Source organism: Carcharodon carcharias, chromosome 5 (genome assembly GCF_017639515.1).
Source record: "Carcharodon carcharias isolate sCarCar2 chromosome 5, sCarCar2.pri, whole genome shotgun sequence".
Taxonomy (NCBI): domain Eukaryota; kingdom Metazoa; phylum Chordata; class Chondrichthyes; order Lamniformes; family Lamnidae; genus Carcharodon; species Carcharodon carcharias.
The window spans coordinates 191,931,611-191,950,534 of NC_054471.1; the positions used below are offsets into that span (position 1 = coordinate 191,931,611).

Below are 18,924 nucleotides of genomic sequence, written 5' to 3' on the forward strand. Positions count from 1 at the left end.
GGTTATATGCATTACCTTTAAATGAGCAGACCTAATTTTGGATTTGTCAGTAATTCTTTAATTGCAAAGTGACATCTTTCACTAACGTCATTCGATTGAGTACTATATATGATTTCAGCACTAAAATCAAAGTATGGTCATATTGCGGATTAATTTATTTAGACCTCTAAGGAGAAATTGTCACTGTGAATCTTTACAAAAGGGGTGAATTTTGAAATTCTAGCCTCAATCATATCATACAATCATTTTATTTTTCAATATTACTTTTACTTTCCAGTATTTTGTCACAATTATATATATATATATATGATGCAAGACATCACTATACAAAAACTATGTCATTTAATAATGGTAGGTCACAGAGAAAGGTATTAATTAAAAACTGCTAGTTTGGATCTATAGTTCCCAAAGTTTTCAACCACTATGGCTTTCCTTTCCTCATGTCAGGGTCTATTGTAGACTAATTGATAGAGTTGGATTGCCATGATTAGCTAACAACCCCATTTTCATTGTATCACGCAATTACCAGGATGGTAGAAGGTACCCTAGATGGACCTTGTTATTTCTGTCTAGCAATTTCTATGCTTCAATGTAGTTCATATTGGCAAATGGAGCATGAAGTAACAAAAGCTGGGCTTCACTGTAACAAAAGGAAGTATATTTTTCTGAACATGTTAATGCATAACAATGCACAAATGAAAATTAACAAGTATAAATGCTAGAAATCTGAATAAGAACAGAAATTTCAGGAAATGAACAGGTCAGACATGTAAATGGGAAAGACGGTTTTAAATTTTGGATAAAACCCATACTCAGAACTGAAAACTTAAGCAATACATTTCACAGCATAATGCACAGTTTATTACAACAAAACAGATTCTGCAGAAAGAAAGTACGTGTAAGTTGGAAACTGGAAAAGACATTTAGACATATCATCTGACTATTTCTTAGCTTACACAAGTCTAAATACATATCCAAAAATAATACTTTCTGGGCATTTTAACTGTATATTTAAGTTTGTGTTCCTTTCTTTTTTGTGGAATCAAATAAAACTTGTCTATGTAAGCTTCAAATATCAAAGTCGTGATGCATTAACAAAGCTAATGTAAATGTAATGGCTTGGATTTTGCTATCAGGTGAAGAAATGGCACTTGTCATTCGCCTCACCAAGGTTTTGTGGGCTTTAGAGCAGAGACGTGCTCCAATCCCGAGTCTGATCCCATGCAATGTCCCCACAGGGTACCTATGTTGTCTGTGAGAAAGTTGAGCAACAGCAAGGTTCTTAAACCAAGCAGATTGAAGACCCTTCACGGAACCGTGCTGGCTCTAAACCAGGAAAATATAAATTAGATTTAAATGAAGTACAGAAAGCAAATTAAAGATTGGGGAATTTAGATAGAATTAAGGGAGAGAGAGATGAAAGGTAGAAGAAATCAGTTATTTGATGTTTTAAATCCTCTATACAATTATTTTCTATGAGAATGAGACTCGATATTTGAAAAAATGTTTTTTTCAGGTCCAGAGAGGTTGATCAACTGTAATTATCATTTATCATGTTATTAACAATTCATTCACTGCCCAATGCATCAATTTTTTTTGTTAGCTCTAGTGTGGAACTAGTGGGCTAGTAACCCATGTTCATAGTATTGTGTTCATTTCAATGCCAAGTCTATTGGCAAGTATTGCAACAATGCATCCTGTGGAGGAGCAAGGTACCTTTGACAGAAACTTCCAGATTTATGCATTAAGCTACACATTTGCAGACAGCAGATGTTGCTGTCCAACTTACCGTGATAACATTTAGTGCTATTAGCCTCACTGTTATTCTTTTTGCAAAATTCAGCCCAATGTATTCAAGCATACATTAAAAAAAGGTGAGTTGGGTAGCACTTTGTGTGTCATAATATAGCATGCAACTGAACACAATTGCAATGAGAATTAATGTCCTGCTAAACTGACTTTGATTGGTGCCAGAAGCTATGAATTAATGTGGGGAGAGGGGCAGGTTTTGAGAGAGAATAAACTAGTTAAGAAAAACAAGAAATATTCTACTACCTGGTAATATCTAAAGATGTCTTTAATTTTAATTTGTTTTTCTTCAATGGATTCTAGGGAACAAAATAAAACCATTAGCAAAATAAGATTGGGTTCATTAGCAAACAATACAGATAAGAAATTAATCCATAAAAAAGATTCACAATTACTAGTCCAATATTATGACTTTGTTTTATTTTTAACAATCTAAGAGTCAGTGGTTCAGAATTTTGATCATGTCTAAAAATGGGCTTTGGGCACACAGGATCAGGATGCAAGCTTCATGTACCTGTTCATGTGGCTGCGCTGATGCTGAGAGCTCAGGGGAGCAACCAGAAATATCCATACTAGTCATTAGCTAAGTGCTCGTTTTGGTGGGGCGCATGAGGAGGCATGGGGTAAGTGGTGTAGGGGCAGAGCTTGAGATTCACTGACACCGCTTAAGGCCAGCCAGCATCTCTTCAACAAGTGATGTAATATAATTGCCAACATCCTGGAGCATTGCTAAGGAGAGAAATTGTAGCAAGAGTAAGAGACCGGAGCCCTCAGTTCTCCATGGTCACTTTAGAAGCACTGGTTCAGGCAATGGACAGAGCTATGGAGGCCTTGGCCCCTTCAGGCAACAATTCCACCATAAGTTAAAAGAGGTGGCATAGGAGGTGAACCTCTGCAGCTTAGCTCCCAGGACAAGGCTGCAATGACCTCCTTAGAGTTATCAAGGTAAAACTCTTACCTCTCGTATCTATTACTCTCTCCTGTCACCTCCTGCAGCCTCACTGTTTGCAGTTATCCCCTCCGCTTACCCTTCACTCTCCCGAAATCATTGGCCATAATTCACTCCACATTCTGCTCCTCCTATTCTCCTTTGGCCTAACTACTCCCACAACTATGGCGATCTTCAATTTTCCACCACATACAAGCTATTCCACCATGTCAGCAATATTCTTAAAAAAAACTGTCACAAGCCTAGTCACTGACTCATATACCTGGGGCACACTTTGCCTGCAAACTTTGTCCATTCTGGAGCAAAAATCTGCTGCTGTCACTCACTCTGAGCCCATCAAACACCAGTTCTGAGACTTGTACTATACATAATTCAGAGGGGAGGTTGGAGGACATGTCTTCATGTGGTGAATCATTGACACATGTGTAGGAATTATGGCAGCCTGTGGGACATCACAGGTTCCAGTACGCCAGAGAGCAAGAGTACATATTAGTTCTGCCGCAGAGAACTCATGCTGACTTCAAGGGCTCGCATATACACCAAGTAATGCCTGGAAAGTCTTCCAGAAAGATTTCACACAATGATTCAGAGTATAGAGGACTCTAGTTTCAACTTGTGTTGGCTTCTTGCAGAACATGGAAACTATTCTGTCCAACATGGAACAAGTGGTCAGCTGCATAAGTGTGACAGTGGCAACCACCCTGAATAAGCATTGGCTTAAAGTTCTGATAGTTTCCATGGCATTACACATTGACAAATAAGTTCATTCACTGCCACTTAGGCTCTGGTTGCCATTCTAGGCATAGGTTTCCAAAACATCACCTCACTCTTGCACTCTGAATCTGGGAGTGCTGAGGAGTCATCCTAGGAGGGTGATTTGACTTAATGGGATAGAAACCTGGCTGTCTTCACTCATGTCAACTTCCTCGGCACCTACTGTACAAGTGCCAGGCAATACTGTCCAGACCCACGTCAAGATTACGCAGTCACGCTGTCAAGGTCGCTCAACACTACCATTTGGTGTCTTCAATAGGAGCCCAGAAGACTGCTACCTCTTAAACTTTAACTATTGAGGAAACATTTGGTAGGAACACTAGGATAGGTAAATAAGCGCTATTTAGACAAGCACTAATGGGTTGTGCAAGGGTGAGTTTTCCAACGAGATCGAATTTCTGGGCCACCATCTTATATATATTAAAATTTTACTCGATAGCGAGGAGAGAAGAATAAATTGGAAATAGCAACCACAACAGATTCAATATAAACATTTGAAAGGATAGATCTGGACTTAAAGATAAAGCTGTAAGGTTGAAATACTGAAGAAAGGCCAGATGAATATAAAGTGATGAGAGTGAATGAGGGAGAAAGTATAGCAGCGCTAAATGGGAATATCAAAACATGCACAGTTAAAATAAAAGGCAATATTGGTGGCTTTTTCATGTTTGTAGCAGGGGATAGGATTACTGTGTAAAGGAATTGAGGCAGGAAGGAATCCAGAAATATCAAATCTTTAACGGCTATATTGCATCAGTTTTTACAAATATTATTTTCATGATAAGTCATTAGGTTCTTAAGGATAAGTATATTAGTTGGCAAAATATTCTAAAAAAACATTTCTTATACTATGAGTCTAACTATATTTCTCTACTGTGGTTAAAAGTCAGAACAAAGTACGTTTGTCAAACAAGGTTTTGAACAAGACAATATTTTAGTTCCTAATCTCAGACTTATCAAAGTATTTTTTCACATCACTCAGAGAATTAAATAATAGTTGCTTCGTACCTGCAGTTGAATTTTCCTTCCAGCATCTGTACTATTTTCCAATGGCTGAGAATGTTCTAATAATTCTTGAGAAATGCCATTTTTAAGTGCACCAGACATGCCTTTGAACCCTAAAATGTTAATATTTGTAAATATAAGCCTTCAGCACAATGCAGGTTTTAATATCTTCATCAGTTTATTTGTTCCATGCAATTGTATTGCCCTTCAGACTTGAAAGAATACATTTCAGGAAATTAACTTGGCCCCCCCATTTCTTGCCTTTACAACTCCTGAAGGGCAATGAGTTTCAGGAAGCGTCAGTATTTTCAATTAGATCAATTCTTCTGCCAATAGTCACACTTGAGATATTGTTTATTCTTTGCACTAGGTTAGTAATTTCATTCAACAAATGTGTTACTTCCAAACTAAACAAATCACTTTTCTGTTTCAACTCAATGGGAAAAGTCCGAACAAGAAAGAAAGTGCGTAACTACGTTGCTAGCCTGCATACACTGGCATTGAGATGGTTCTTAGCCCTTGTCATATACACTCTAATGATGGGCTCTGAGCTGCATAGGAAGAGGTCTTGTTGCAATGCCACCATGAGAACATCAGGAAAACAGGGAAGAACATGATTCTCATTCACACATAAAATACCAATAGAGAACCTTGCTTGTGTAATATTTGCAGGAACATTCTTTACAAAATGTGATCAAAGCTAATGCTGCAAAAGTTTCTAAGCTACACTACAGTTTGGGTGTAACATGATCCTGAAAATTTACTATTTTCCACCATCAGTTTGATATTCTATTCATTTCAATGGGACCAAGCATGTCTAATGGAAGGGAATCATTGAAATGTTACAGACACAGATCTTTAGTTCACAGATGCATTTTCAGAAAGAAACCTACTTCCATAAGAGACATTCAAGCTTTTCCCAATTCATTGCTACCTTTTTAACACTAAAGATTAAAAATGTTGTAAACAGAGAAGTCAGTACATCAGGAAGTATAAAGGAGACAAACAAGGAAGTTGATCTGTAATGATTCAGTTAAAGAATAAGGGGAATTTTGTGTTTGGTGAATATCCTACTTTTCTTCATTCATTCTCCTCAAATGGTTTATTTTACTAGGAGGGATTGGTATGTTTGTCAGGGAAACAGAAATGTCCTAGCAAACTGCATTTATCTATTAATAGCTTAATCCAAAATGCCAATACGTAGCAAAAGTGTCAGGATTACTGCAAATAACTACTTTAATTTTTAAAGGGATTTCACCATAGAGAGTGGATATTTTTCATGAATCACTGTTTATTTCCAAGGAACAAAGTTGGATTGTATATCCAGAAGCTCCTACATATTCTTTCGACATTCAAAAATAATCCTTGAGTGGCTCCACAAAACAATCAATGTTCATATCAGATCATGAGACATAGAAAAACTTTTGGAATATTGATATCTTAACTGCAATAAAGTGAGAGAAAGACATCATATTTGGTTTGAACTTAGTGACATACATGCAGTTCACTTAGCAATCTAGTTGACACTTAAACCACCAGAACATTTGGTAGTCAAGCATAACTTACGCTCCACATAAATTAGGTTAGGCCAATATCCAACATAATGTTGCTTTAAAAGTGCTTTGGTCAATGGAGCTTTGTAGTAATTATGCAATCTCCTTTTAACTTAAAAAGAAATTAGCGTTGGTAATTGTAGTGTACACCCTTATAGCTCAGCATAAAACTACCAAAAATCTAGGTGACTGCCCTTAGTATGATATTTAAATATTCCATTTTGAAGAAACATAGAATGTGGCTGACACCACAGAGCTTTGGTGCTTATTCATTAATACTTTGCATATACAAAGATAGTGTCACAGGCATACCAAAGTTTAGATGTGGGTTATTTATGCCCCAATTTTAAATCCAGAACTAAAAAAAAACTAATGTACTAATGTGCTATGAATTGTGAAATGATGAATCTAAATAATATATTTTTTAAAACAGTATATAGATCAGGGTCTAGGAGGAAACAGAGAAAGAGGAATTCCTAAATTGTGCGCAGGGCTGCTTCATCAGGTAGTATGTTCATATTCCCTAAACGGGAGAGACATTGCTAAGTCTAGTTAAGAGCAAGTAAATAGATTAGGGAGATGAACTAAAGAGATGACCTTAGCTCTGTTGGCCAACCGGCTAGCATGTGGTTCAGATTAGTACCAACAACGTGGGTTTGATTCCTGCTCTGGCTGAGGTGAACTTTGGGCTTGCCTCCTTGCCCTGCCCTTGAGAGTGAAAGGCAATGGCAAACCACCACTGACAAAAGCTGCCGAGGAAGAATAGCTCAAGATGAAGGATCAGCAGACAAAGAACCAATGACCTGCCTTCAGGTAGAGCACACAAGGAGGAAGGAATGAAGATGAACTAAATCTTAGGAGTAGTAATATAATGATGGTTAAAGTTCAAATAGGAAGGGAAATGTTAGCATAATAACAAGGGCACCAGGCTAAATAGGGCAAACTCTGGAGAAACGAGCAGTTAACTAGCCGCAAGACAGATCAACAATGGCATATTTTTTAAAAGGAGGTTCCAAAATAAATATGTACCGGGGAAAAAAAAGAAAAGACTTGCATTTACAGAGCTCTTCACAGCCACCAGATATCCCAAAGCACTTTACAGCCAATGAAGTACTTTGAAACGTAGTCACCGTTATAAATGTGGGAAACATGGCCAACTCCCACAAATAGTAATGTGATGGTGACCTATTTTTGTGAAAAAATGAGACTATTTCAGGTTGAAAGAAATGGTGGATAAATAGATTAGAAACAAACTAAAACTGAAAGAATATGTGGCCGGTTGGCACAGTAAAATACAAAGTGGCTAACTGCGTGTCACAAGGTTCTCTTCTGGGACCAATTATATTTTTTTATTTGTTCATGGGATGTGGGTGTTGTTGGCTAAGCCAGCTTTTATTACCTCTCCCCTAACTGGCCTTGCTGGTAGTGAGCTGCCTTCTTGAACTGCTGCAGTCCATGTTCAGCAATTTGGATTTACGCACACGGGTGGTGGTCTTCAACATAAAATACTAAAATAGGAAGCAGAGTAAATCATTCTGTGGACCAAAGGAAGCTGCAAGGAAATGCCGAAATGTGCAAATAGGAGGTAGATAGCATTTAATTTGGCTAATTGTGAAATGCTACATTCTGCTAACAAGTAGGAAGAATCGTCCTTTGAATTGGAGATGAAGTGGATGCTGTGGAAGAGCAAAGGGAATTGGTAGTTTCCATTCACAAGACATAAGCAGTGACTCAAGTGAACAAGGCCATCAAGAAAGCTAATGGAAAATCGAGTTTTACGGCAAGAATTATAGAATATAAAAATTGAGGGGTAATGGCGTATCTGTACAAAGTTTAATAAGACCACAACCGGAGTATTCAATGGAGTTTTGACCTCCATACTATAGGAAGGACTTTGGGGCATTAGAGAGGTTTCAGCACAGATTTACTAGGATACTACTCGGTATGAGGAAATAGAAATGTGCAAAAGACTTGTAAAATTGGGACTGTTTTTGTAAGGAGAGAGGGTTTTATAAAGGTGTTTAAAGTTATAAAGCAATGGAACAGAGGAGGTAAAAGCATTAGTTGATAAATCTAGAATAAGAAGAAATTGATTTAAGATTAAATGCAAAAAAAAAATGACAAAGCAGGAAAACCTTTCATAGAGGATTGAGAGGTTGTGGACTGCGTTATTGGAGTTAGCGATTAATACAGAGACCCTGGCCAGAATTTTACATTGGGCATGCAGGCGCACGTCCGACACGCCTGAGCGTAATATGGTTAGGCAGGTGTACGATGAAAACAGGGGTGCACCCACCATTAATGAACGGGTCAGTTAAGGCCCTTGAGGCACCAATTGTCTGGAAGGCTACGTAGCCCGTGCGATTTTCAGAGTCTCGCAAGGGCGCAACGGGTAGGCCACATTTTCAAAAATCTCATCCACGGGCGGGGTAAGAGGGGTGAGTGGGCTCCTGAATGCGGGTTGTTTGTACTTTAGATTACAAGTTGCTGCTTCTTACTTGTGTGAACAGGACAACTTCATTTCGCTTCAGAGCTGCTTTGACAGAAATAAGAAGCTTCAGTTCAGGACACCAGAGGAGTCATAACACCTGGGGCCTTCCAGGTATCAGACAGCCTTCCCTTACCCTGGTGATGGGGATTGTGGTCTCCACTGGAGGCACCTCCTCTGAGGAGGGAGAGAGGGCCAGAAGGGAGAGGAGGCCAGATGACCCTATTCAGCCTCCAGGGGAGCCACCTTTGGGAGGAGAGGCGCAGGCACAAGGGGCGCAGAGCCAACAGGAAGTTCAAGGTGGAAGGGGCCGCAGAAGATGCCACTATCCTGCTGCCAGGGTTTACAGGCGGCGATGCAGCTACCTCAATATGTCCGAGGTGCAGTGTCAAAGGAGGCTCCGTCTCTCAAGGGAGACAGTGACCTCCATCTGTCAGCAGATCGGCCCTGAGATCAGCTCCGACTGTGTGGGTGGACACCCCATGTCAATGGTGCTGAAGGTCACAGTGGCCCTCAACTTCTATACCTCCTGCTCTTTCCAGGGGTCAGTGGGTGATCTTTGTGGAGTCGCCCAATCAGCTGTGTCAAGGTGGTGACAGACGCTCTGTTCAGGTGTACATTGATTATCATTCACTACCCCACGGACGAGACCAACCAGAGCGAGCCAGAGGCTTCACGGCCATTGCTGGCTTCCCCTGTGTCCAGGGTGCTAGAGACTGTACACATGTGGCCATCAAGGCGCCAGCAGGTGAGCCCGGTGCCTTCGTCAACAGGAAGGGCTTCCACTCCATGAATGTGCAAATAGTGTGTGACCACAGGATGCTGATTCTATAAGTCTGTGCAAGGTACCCAGGCAGCTCCCATGACACTTACATCCTCAAACACTCCCAAGCGCCGGGGCTCTTTGGTGCTCCAGCCCGGCTGGATGGATGGCTGCTGGGTGACAAGGGCTATCCCCTCAGAAGGTGGCTCATGATGCCTCTCTGCGATCCAAGAACAGAAGCTGAGCAGCGGTACAATAGGAGCCACGGCACCACAAGGGCTGTGATAGAGAGAACCATTGGTCTTCTCAAGATGCACTTCCGATGCCTGGACCGTTCAGGGGGCGCACTCCAGTACCCCCCAGATCATGTCTCAGTGATAGTGGTTGCATGCTGCACTCTCCACAGTCTGGTGCTGAAAAGGGGGGACGCGGTGGAGGAAGATGTTGACGCAGCTGCTCTGGCTGCAGATGATGAGTCCAGTAGTGACTCGTCCCCGTCCGAGGAGGAGGATGGTCAGGAGAATGCTGAAGGGGTTGGCGCCAACAAGGGCAACTTCCAGGGAGGTAGGGACACCTGGGACACTTTGATCCAACGGTCCTTCAGCTCGCCTATCAAATAAGAACCACCACCACATGCCAGGGCTGCAGGCTCCATACTCGATACCTGACAGGAACGACATTTCAATAAAGCTCAATGACAAACAAGTCACATACCATCATGGGTTATCCTGCACCTGCAGAATTAATGAAGCACTCAGAGGCTTGTTGAACAGAAACACATTTAATGTTGTGGTGCCTGGCATACATAATAAAAATTAGATTGATTGGTGTTGTCCATCATACTAAATAATATTTAATGTAAAAGTGATAAGTCCATGTTGTGCCTAAGGTGCTTTAGGTTTTCGTTTGTGGGTGCTACGTCTAGGTGCTCCCCCCTCACTGTCACTGGCATTGGAGACAGCCTGCTCACTCTGCTGTCCTGTTGGCCTTGATGACCTTGGCGGACATCCACTGCTGGCCCTGACCGGGAGGGAACGGCCAGTGCCATGGCTGGCATCTCCCCAGTCACCGCAGCCTCATCGGATGCCACGGTCACTGGCAGAGGGGCAGAGGAGCTGCTGCCCTCATCTGGAGCCCCCTGAGAGGAGCCCACAGAGACAACAAGCAGCTCATGCGCCAATGTCAGGTTGCTTTGGACCTCCCTGTTCACCATTGATGGATGGGCACCTAGCTGGGATACTGGGTGCCCAATCCATTTCCCACACTGATACTGACCACCTGAGGTCATTGCCAATGTGAGGGCTTGCAGGTCCGAGCGCAACCCCAGGAACCCCTGATTCAGCTCCTGGAGGAGCCTCCCCATGAGAGGTGCCACTCTCTCCACGGAGGAGGCATTGCGCTCAGTCATGAGGGTCACTGCATTGCACATGCTCCGCATGGACTCCTCCATCACAGAGACCATGGCATGCATTCCCTCATGTATCTCCGCCAGATCCTCCCGCACACCCTGCTGAACTTCCAGCATCTGCTGCCTCAGGGATGACTCTAGAGACCCATCCTTCATCAGCCACCGACTGAGCATGTTCCTGGTCCCCAGCAGTCCTCTGACAGCCAGTGCTCTGGGCACTCTCTGCCTCTGCCTGCACCTCAAACGAGTGTGAAGTGCCCTCACCGATGTGCACCAAGATACTAGCTGCCAATGTAATGCCCATGGTGCTGGTATCTGCGCTGGTGCCTGCTTGGCTGAGAGGATGTGACATTGGTGCATTTCAGTCGTTGCTGTCCTCTGGGGTCAGTGGTGGACCTTCAGGCTCCTCACCTCGATGGGCTGCTGGAAGAACAAGGACATGTATTTGTTACTGTGCATGCCTGGCACCCGGATCAGGGTGCCCTCGTCTTTCCATTATCCATGGGGATTCCGTATTCGAGGCTCACGTCAATATAGAGACTACAGTGGAATGGTTGCTATTACAGACATTCTGGCCTCAGTGCACTGCACTCTTACCTCCCTGTGGCACCCTAACCTCTCCGCGGCCAGTTGAATAGGCGCATGGCGCCTCTCCAGCTCCAGGGCCTCCTGCTCACATCGCGTTAGGATTAGTAGGTGGGCCTGTCCTCCACCAGTCCGCGACCTCTCTGCATTGTTATGGGATGTTTTCTCCTGAAAGGATAGAGGAGCATTGATTAGTCCACTCTCTACCTCCAGCCCCACTGCAGCCTGGCCAACCCCACCTGAGGAACACTTCACAGGGCTCAGCTGATTTGTGACCCTGGAGCCTCAAGACACTCATTCCAAGCAGCCAGGGTTCACCCCCCCCTTGCCCAGGTGCTGCCTCATTGGCATCGGCCACTCACGCTTTAAGACCTCCGAGGTCCAAGGGGAGGCGGGGTGAACTCCTAACTGCTGTGCTAAGTGACCCAGGCCAACACGATACTCACCCTTCCCGATTGCAGGAGATCATTGAACCGCTTCCAGCACTGCACCCGTGTGCACCGCACCCCATCATGGGAGCTGACCCTGGATTCCACCTCCTCCCAGGCATTTTTGGTGAGGTGGATGGGGGGGTGGGGCCTCCTCCTCCTCCCATCCCTGGGGACAAGGACCTCCCTCCGTGTTGCCAACTCCTCCAGGAGGGCAGCGAGATGCTCATCAGGATAACGCAGGGTCGACTGCACCCCCCGACCTGCCCTCCTGCCTGCCGTGTTCACCAGTAACGGGCTCCGTGATGAGGTGGGTCTGCTTCAATAGCAGCCGTTGCGTGGCTGCCGCAGCCACTTCTGAATCGGCCGCCGGGTCGCCATTGGACCCAGTGGACATTGAGATCCCACCCCCGACCCCCCGCCTGCCCCTTCTCCATTGCCACTGTCATGTCTTACACTGGGTGGGTTTTAATTGGCAACTGCCCCTCTGAGCCCACACCATAAAAGTCTGGTCCCTGTTAACATTTATGAATAGGTTGAATGGGTGGTTGAAAGATAAGAGGAATAAAGACACTCAGCAACAGACAAGTCCTTGAAATAAGGACTACTGGTCATTTGGAGGATAAAGACTGACAGGGAGTAGTTAGACTGAACAGTCTACTCCCATGTTATAATTGCCATGTGTGTGCGTGTAACAGGCTGCCAACAATATAATAGAGTATTACTTAAAGACTTCAAAAGAGGGCTGATGTATATCTGGTTAGAAATTGGACTGAAAGTTGTAGCGTTATCAGAAGTGAAAATAACTTATGATGTGAAAATTAATGAGCCAAAGTTAATTGTTGGGGAGGTGGAGCTGTGATAAATATTCAGGAGTTTTGCTTGATTGGCTTTGAAGGTCAGTGAAAAGTTTTGAAGAAATTCTGAGTGGCATTATGATAGTGCACATCATAGTGTGTGGAAGGAACAGGCTTGATGGATCAGTGATCTTATTCCAAATTTTATGTTCTCACAGTGTCTAGTCAGAACGGGTTCTATGTCATTGGAGGATAAAGGGAACCCTGTACTTTGAAAATGGATATAGCTCAGGTGGGGCTTTACGTTTTCCTGGCAACCATCCATATGTAACACAATCCCATTTTGTACTGCATTCTTTAGAAATGGGATTGCTTTCAAAAGTTGACTCAGATTTCACCTGCCTTGGAGGCTGGTTTCATTATTTTTTCCCATCACTGCATCCATGCCAATCTCATTTTGGTTTTATTTTATTACCTAATAAAAATTATCCAAAATTGTAAAAATCTTTAGCCTGTTTTGTATCGCATGTTGGCCGTAAAAAGGTTAATAAAACATACCATCCAAGGGATGCAGCATTAGCTAAAAACGTCAAAACGAGAGGCGGAAGTTGAAGGAATTTTTACCAAGATCTTCCAATGTGATAGCCCAACTTAAGTTTCTGAGAAAATATAGCAAGATCCACTGAATGAAGCTTGAAGCCCTTCAAATTCTGCAGACAGACACAAGAGCCAAAAATATATCCATTCTTTAAAAAAAAAATGGAGGTCACAATGATACAGATTCTATAAGCCAAATTTTTGTGGACTTGGGCCAAGGTGGGAGGCCTTTAAAATGGTGAACGGGACCCGAATATAGGATTGCCCACATTGCAAATTCCAGCAATTTTTACTGGCACAGGATAAGGGTCTGGGTAGCCAGCCCACACGCAGCGCTCCCACCCTTACCAGCTTCATAGCAGTGTTAATGACAAAAAGCTTCCATCCACTTCAAACCTCTTATCCTGTGTAATAAACACACAGGCATTGAAAAAAACACTTTAAAAAAATCAGGTTATTACCAGCTGTATCAATATTTCCTAAAAGGTTGAATTCATTAACCATTCTTGGAACTCAGCCAAACATTCATAATGAGCCCAACTGGAAAAATAGATGCCTGGCCATCTGCTTTGTTGATACAGATGCCAAATGGCTTTATGAATACTTGGCTGAGATTCAAGAATGGTTAATGGACTTAGCCCTTAAGGCAATGTTGGATAGCTTTATTTCATTGACATTTTTAATGCTTTATAATAAGCTGCTCTTTCTTCAATGCTTGTGTTTTTGTTTACACAGACTAGGAGGTGTGAAGTGGATTAAAGTGTTTTTTTCCATTGACACTATGCATGGTTGTGATTTTAGGAAGTTGTAAGGTGAGCAGATTTTTTCAAAGATTTTTTAAGTCTCTTTGATTATTGTATCAGTTTCAGGAACAGTTCAAAGAATTTCCAGAGTTGCCAATTGCTCTTTGGTTCTACCCACAGTAGATACCGGAAAAATGGGTGTGGAGGGGCATGGGAGATGAGGGGGCATGAAGGGGCCATGAGAAATATGAGGGGCATGAGGGGAATATGAGGGCGAGGTGAAGACCTAACAGTCATGTTTACAATGGGGTCAATGTCCTTGTAATCTAAAGCAGGACTTCTAACTTGCCAACCTCACCATCTGGTCGCCATTCCACCCCTGCTTTCAGAACGGAAATATGGCAGGTGGAGACCTCCTGAACGTAGATGGGTTCGTGGAGTCGGGAACATTCCAGACTCCCACTTCCCACTTCCTTCACGAAAATAAGGATCTATGGGAGAAAAGTTGATCGAGAACAAGATTGCGGCTCTGGACGAGTGTCAAAGTTCATAAGAAATATTTGGTCTGCCTAAATGTCAGCACCTCAGTGGCATCCATGCCAAACAAACTGATGGGAGTCAATTTATATCAGAATATAAACTGCAGATTAAATTAAGCAAGATGATTAAGAAATCAAAGTTTTGAGAAGTTATTGGTGACCCCCACCCCACCCCCAATAATAACATGTCCATTTAGCATTATAGACTTTTAAAGCAGATTACATGACATTCCTTCAATTGGATACTCTCATACTCATCTCTTTTCTCTTCCCCTTCTTGTCATTGTCATACCACCTTTCATTCCTCCCCTCTTGCCCCACAATCCCAACTCAATACCACTACTCTTGTTCTTGTGCAGTTATCAGAGTCTTGAATTCCCCTTGAATAATCACAGACATCCTATGTTCTTCTCTTCACACTCTCCAAATTGCCTATTGAGGCATCCTCTTATTTCTTTTGAGCCTCAATGCCAGTTGCCTCATCTTCCTCATTCACTGTACTCCCCACTCAATGCTCCTGCTGGGGGATAACCTCAACAACCTACTTTCGATCCAATTCTTCCCAACTACAAATACACACCCACGTTTGAATGCTGAAGGATCAATCTATCTAAAACATTCATTTATTCACAACAATGTCCTTGTCCTTATGACCTTATTGTGGAAGAATGGGCTGACATACTGGCTTTTAGTGAAACTTGGCTCTGGGTTAAGGTATTTTGCCATTTGCTAAAGCCTCACTGCCTGCCCTTCCCAAAATATTGTGAGGTCCATGTGGCCTGTGCCACCATGTCACCCACTGATTTCTTCCCTCAGAACATCTCAGTGTGTTAAAACTCTCTCACCTTCCTTTAAAATCCTTGAGTATTACTTCCACAAGCCTCCATCCAAGTTTCTCCCCATGATGTCCTCTCCATCTATATAAACTTTCCTACTTGTATTCACGGCCACTTCCCTCGACTTAATCATTGACCAGTCTACTTCCTTGTAACTCTAGCTACCTACATTAGCCAGTCCCATTCCAACCCCACTTCCTTCTGCACTATTCCCTGGGGGAAAAAAATCTCTCCCAGATCATTTACAATTGCACTTTCAAACTCTAACTGCCATGATACTTCTGCAGCTCTTGTTCCCCTCAGCCACTCCCTCACCTCCATCTTTAATACACTTGTTCCCACCTGTTCCCCCTGCGCCCCCCCCACAAAAAAATAACCTTTACTGTCTCCCATCTAGCCCTTACGCATGTACGGCTATCTTCACTCTTCCAAATGCAAGGCACATTGACTTGAGTATATCTGTCAGGCCACTGGCATAATCAGCCATCAACAGGTCTTGCTGGATTATATCAAGTGCTACTGGACTTCACTCTCTTCTGCAAAATCTGCCCAATGCTTCAGGATCATCAGAGAGCAAACATTTTCTTTATTACCAGCCATTTCCTTAACCCCCCTCTTCCATACCCTGTTACCCTCACCTCCAACGAACAGTGCAAAGAACTCATGAGCCTTTGTCACTAAGATTGGGACATGCTGTTCAGCAGTTTGTGATGTTCTTGTTCCCACTCCCCAGCTCACCAAACCAAACATCCCCCCCATGCCTCCTCCCTGTCCTGTTGTTGAACCCATGTCTCTGTCCCCGTGTGTCCTTTTCTGGCCAAGGGACCCACCTCCTGCTCCCTTGCCCCTATTTCCACTGCCCTTCTGGAACCCATGCCAGCTGATATTGTAAATGGTTCCCTCTCCTGAGATATTGTCCCCTTCATTTAAAAACGCCCTCAGCCCCTCTGTCCATGTCAACTGCACTCCATTCCCAATATCCATTTTCTCCTTAAAGATGACATTGCCTCCCAATTTGTTGTCAATCTTTCTTACCCTGTAGTTACTGCCTCGTTCACAGCACTGAAACAGCATAATCAAAGTCACAACTGACATTGTTCATTACTGTGACTTTGGCACATTATCTTAGAAAATCTACACATCTTTTCTGTGACTCAAAAGTTTTTTTACTATGATCAGAGTTGCAGGCAGTACTCCAACACATAGTTAGATTCATCAGCCACCCCTTGCCCTACAATTTAAAACCCAGAATACTATTTGCCCTTTCAAAGTTCCTTTCACCCATACAAACTCCTGCTTTAAAAAATCTGTTGCTATACCCCGGATCTGTTTCTTCTGTCTGATAGGAGGAAATGCAGTCTCGAATAAAGGGAAAGTAATCTGAAAACCGATTAAAAGCCATTAGGATAAGTGGCGTTTTTGGGATTAAAGCATATCAAAATAAAGGAATGAGAGATTGTAAATTGTAGTGGGTATCTCCCGTTATTGAACTATATTCTCATTAAAGTTTGCTGTCTACCTCAAATTTCCAATTTCCTTCCTTTTCTGAAGAAAATAACTATTTCTAGATAATCCATCTGATAGAAAAGGTAAAAGGTGAAATAGGTAGCCCTGGACTTACTTAAAAAAACAATCCAGTCAGATGTTTCATCTGAAGGGGTCTTTTGTGTTAAATATAGCATTTCTCCTGAAGAAGTTATTAGTATGTTCACTAAATGCATAAGTAATCAATGTGACAGTGTCTTCTCTGTCAATTGCAGGGCATCCAAATAACATTTCTTGTCTATTTATATAACAAGTCACTACTGTTTTACATCCATTAAGTATTTTTATACCAAAGCATCAAAATGTTGCTAAAATGCCAATTGTTTGTCATTTAATACATAAATGTGCCCTATGTCCACTTTTAATTCTTATAAATGAGTTTCCCAAAGGAAGAAAGAATATTCATCATAATGACTAATTGATATATCAGAGCAAGGATGTTGAATTTTGAAGCTTAAAGTCAGCCTTTACTCGCATTCTAACCTTCAGAGTTGAAATGAAAATCAGCTTTGTGCAAAGAAAGGAACCTTACGTGGGTTTCACAAGCCACATCAAAGGAATGCCATGCTACAACTTGGGCACCCCATACTGGAGAGTTTGGTTCCAACATAATTAGTCTTAAGTCTCATAAGTAGCATTTAGTTACTTAATTTGATCAACCTTATGTGGTTTTGACCTGGTATCTGGCCCACAAAAGTGAAGGAAGTAATAAAGAAAATGGCATTGCATCAGCTTGGTCCAGGGGTGGGGTGGCACGGTGCAGGAGGGATTCTAGACACAACATGTGAATCTATGCTCTTTGTCATAAAACAATTTAAGAACATGCGTTATCAAGAACAGGAAAAGTCCTTCGGTCTTTTGCAGTTACATTTTCCACATGGCACCCCACCTGCTTAACTTCTCACCATAATGATGTTGATATTCTTGGACAATGTTATTTTATTTTGAAAATAACACCTTTTGAAACCTGACTTAATATTTGACACTCTCCATATTCCCCCTTCCCAGAAGGATTGCCAACTCCAGCTGTATGTGTACCAGAAAGTAACAACTGTTTCAACCCCATACTCCTGTCATTGGTTGCCCATCATGTCCATCCTCACTGTGCACTGCCTTCTCATCCAATTGGAAAGCAAACAGATCTTTGTTATCCAATTGCATAATTCATCAACCACAAGCCAAACAGCTTTTCAATCAATGTTTTGTTATGCTCTCATGATGTTTCTGCAGTGTATGGGAGATTTTTTCAGTTCTGGCAACTCCAAGGCAGAGCAGGAGGGTTAAGGTTAAAACCCTACTTCCCAGTCTAGAAAAAGCAAGTGACCTCCTATCAAGGTCTTACCAATGAAATTTTTGACACATACCCAAAGTAGTGCGAAAAAGCTACATAAAGTGGCTTATTCTGATCATTCCTGAGAGAACTGTTAGAACATGAAATTTACTGTACTCTTGTGTAGGAGTAGCAATTCACAATGTTCAGTTCTGAATTTTATGTCTCTTCAACCATTGGGTTCCTTTCTTGAGAAATGTTTTGCCTAAAAGGCTAACTCAGGCCAAAGCTGCATGAAACAGTGATGTCATCTTTTTCCAAATTTACTTCTTTTATAAGATGGAATAAGTGCCATTGCAACCATTACTAATGGCACAAGAAAACTGGATTTGATGTATGAAAATTCAAGCCAAAGAAAGTTCTCAACACGATTTATTACCTATCTCAAATAATGTTCTCTCTCTCTGGCATGTACTTGATAGGCTAAATGGCCTCCTTCTGGGTTGTAATGACACTGTGACTGTCTAGTTGTGGCTAATAAAACCATCTGCATTCAGAGCTGACAGCCTTTAATTGGGCCCTTAAGTGGCTCACTTGGCTACTGAGGTTCTTGCTAGTAATATGTCATGGTGGCAAGAAGTAGTTTGGTTGCCCTCCCGATGCCTTTTCCTCGCCATATTACCGGCCCTTCTGCCTCCCAGCCTGTTGTCACATGGCTGGGAAAATTCAGCCGAACATTTCAAGTCTGTGACCTTTCATCAAAACTGAGAAGTTAGAAATGTAATAGCTTTTAAGCAAGTGAAAAAGTGGATGAAAGGACAAAATGGAAGGTCTG

General features: G+C 42.4%; 1 protein-coding gene across 4 annotated transcripts in view; it reads right to left on the reverse strand.

The window, feature by feature from the left end:
* agbl5 (AGBL carboxypeptidase 5) overlaps positions 1 to 18,924 on the reverse strand; it is a 138,944-nt gene that overhangs the window by 34,788 nt on the left and 85,232 nt on the right. For all 4 annotated transcript variants that reach the window (XM_041187595.1, XM_041187594.1, XM_041187591.1 and 1 more), the window contains 2 exons: positions 4,541 to 4,650; positions 2,056 to 2,108 (listed from right to left, as the gene is read on the reverse strand). In XM_041187595.1, the coding sequence (XP_041043529.1) occupies positions 2,056 to 2,108; positions 4,541 to 4,650 (163 nt within the window). The remainder of the gene's footprint in view (positions 1 to 2,055; positions 2,109 to 4,540; positions 4,651 to 18,924) is intronic.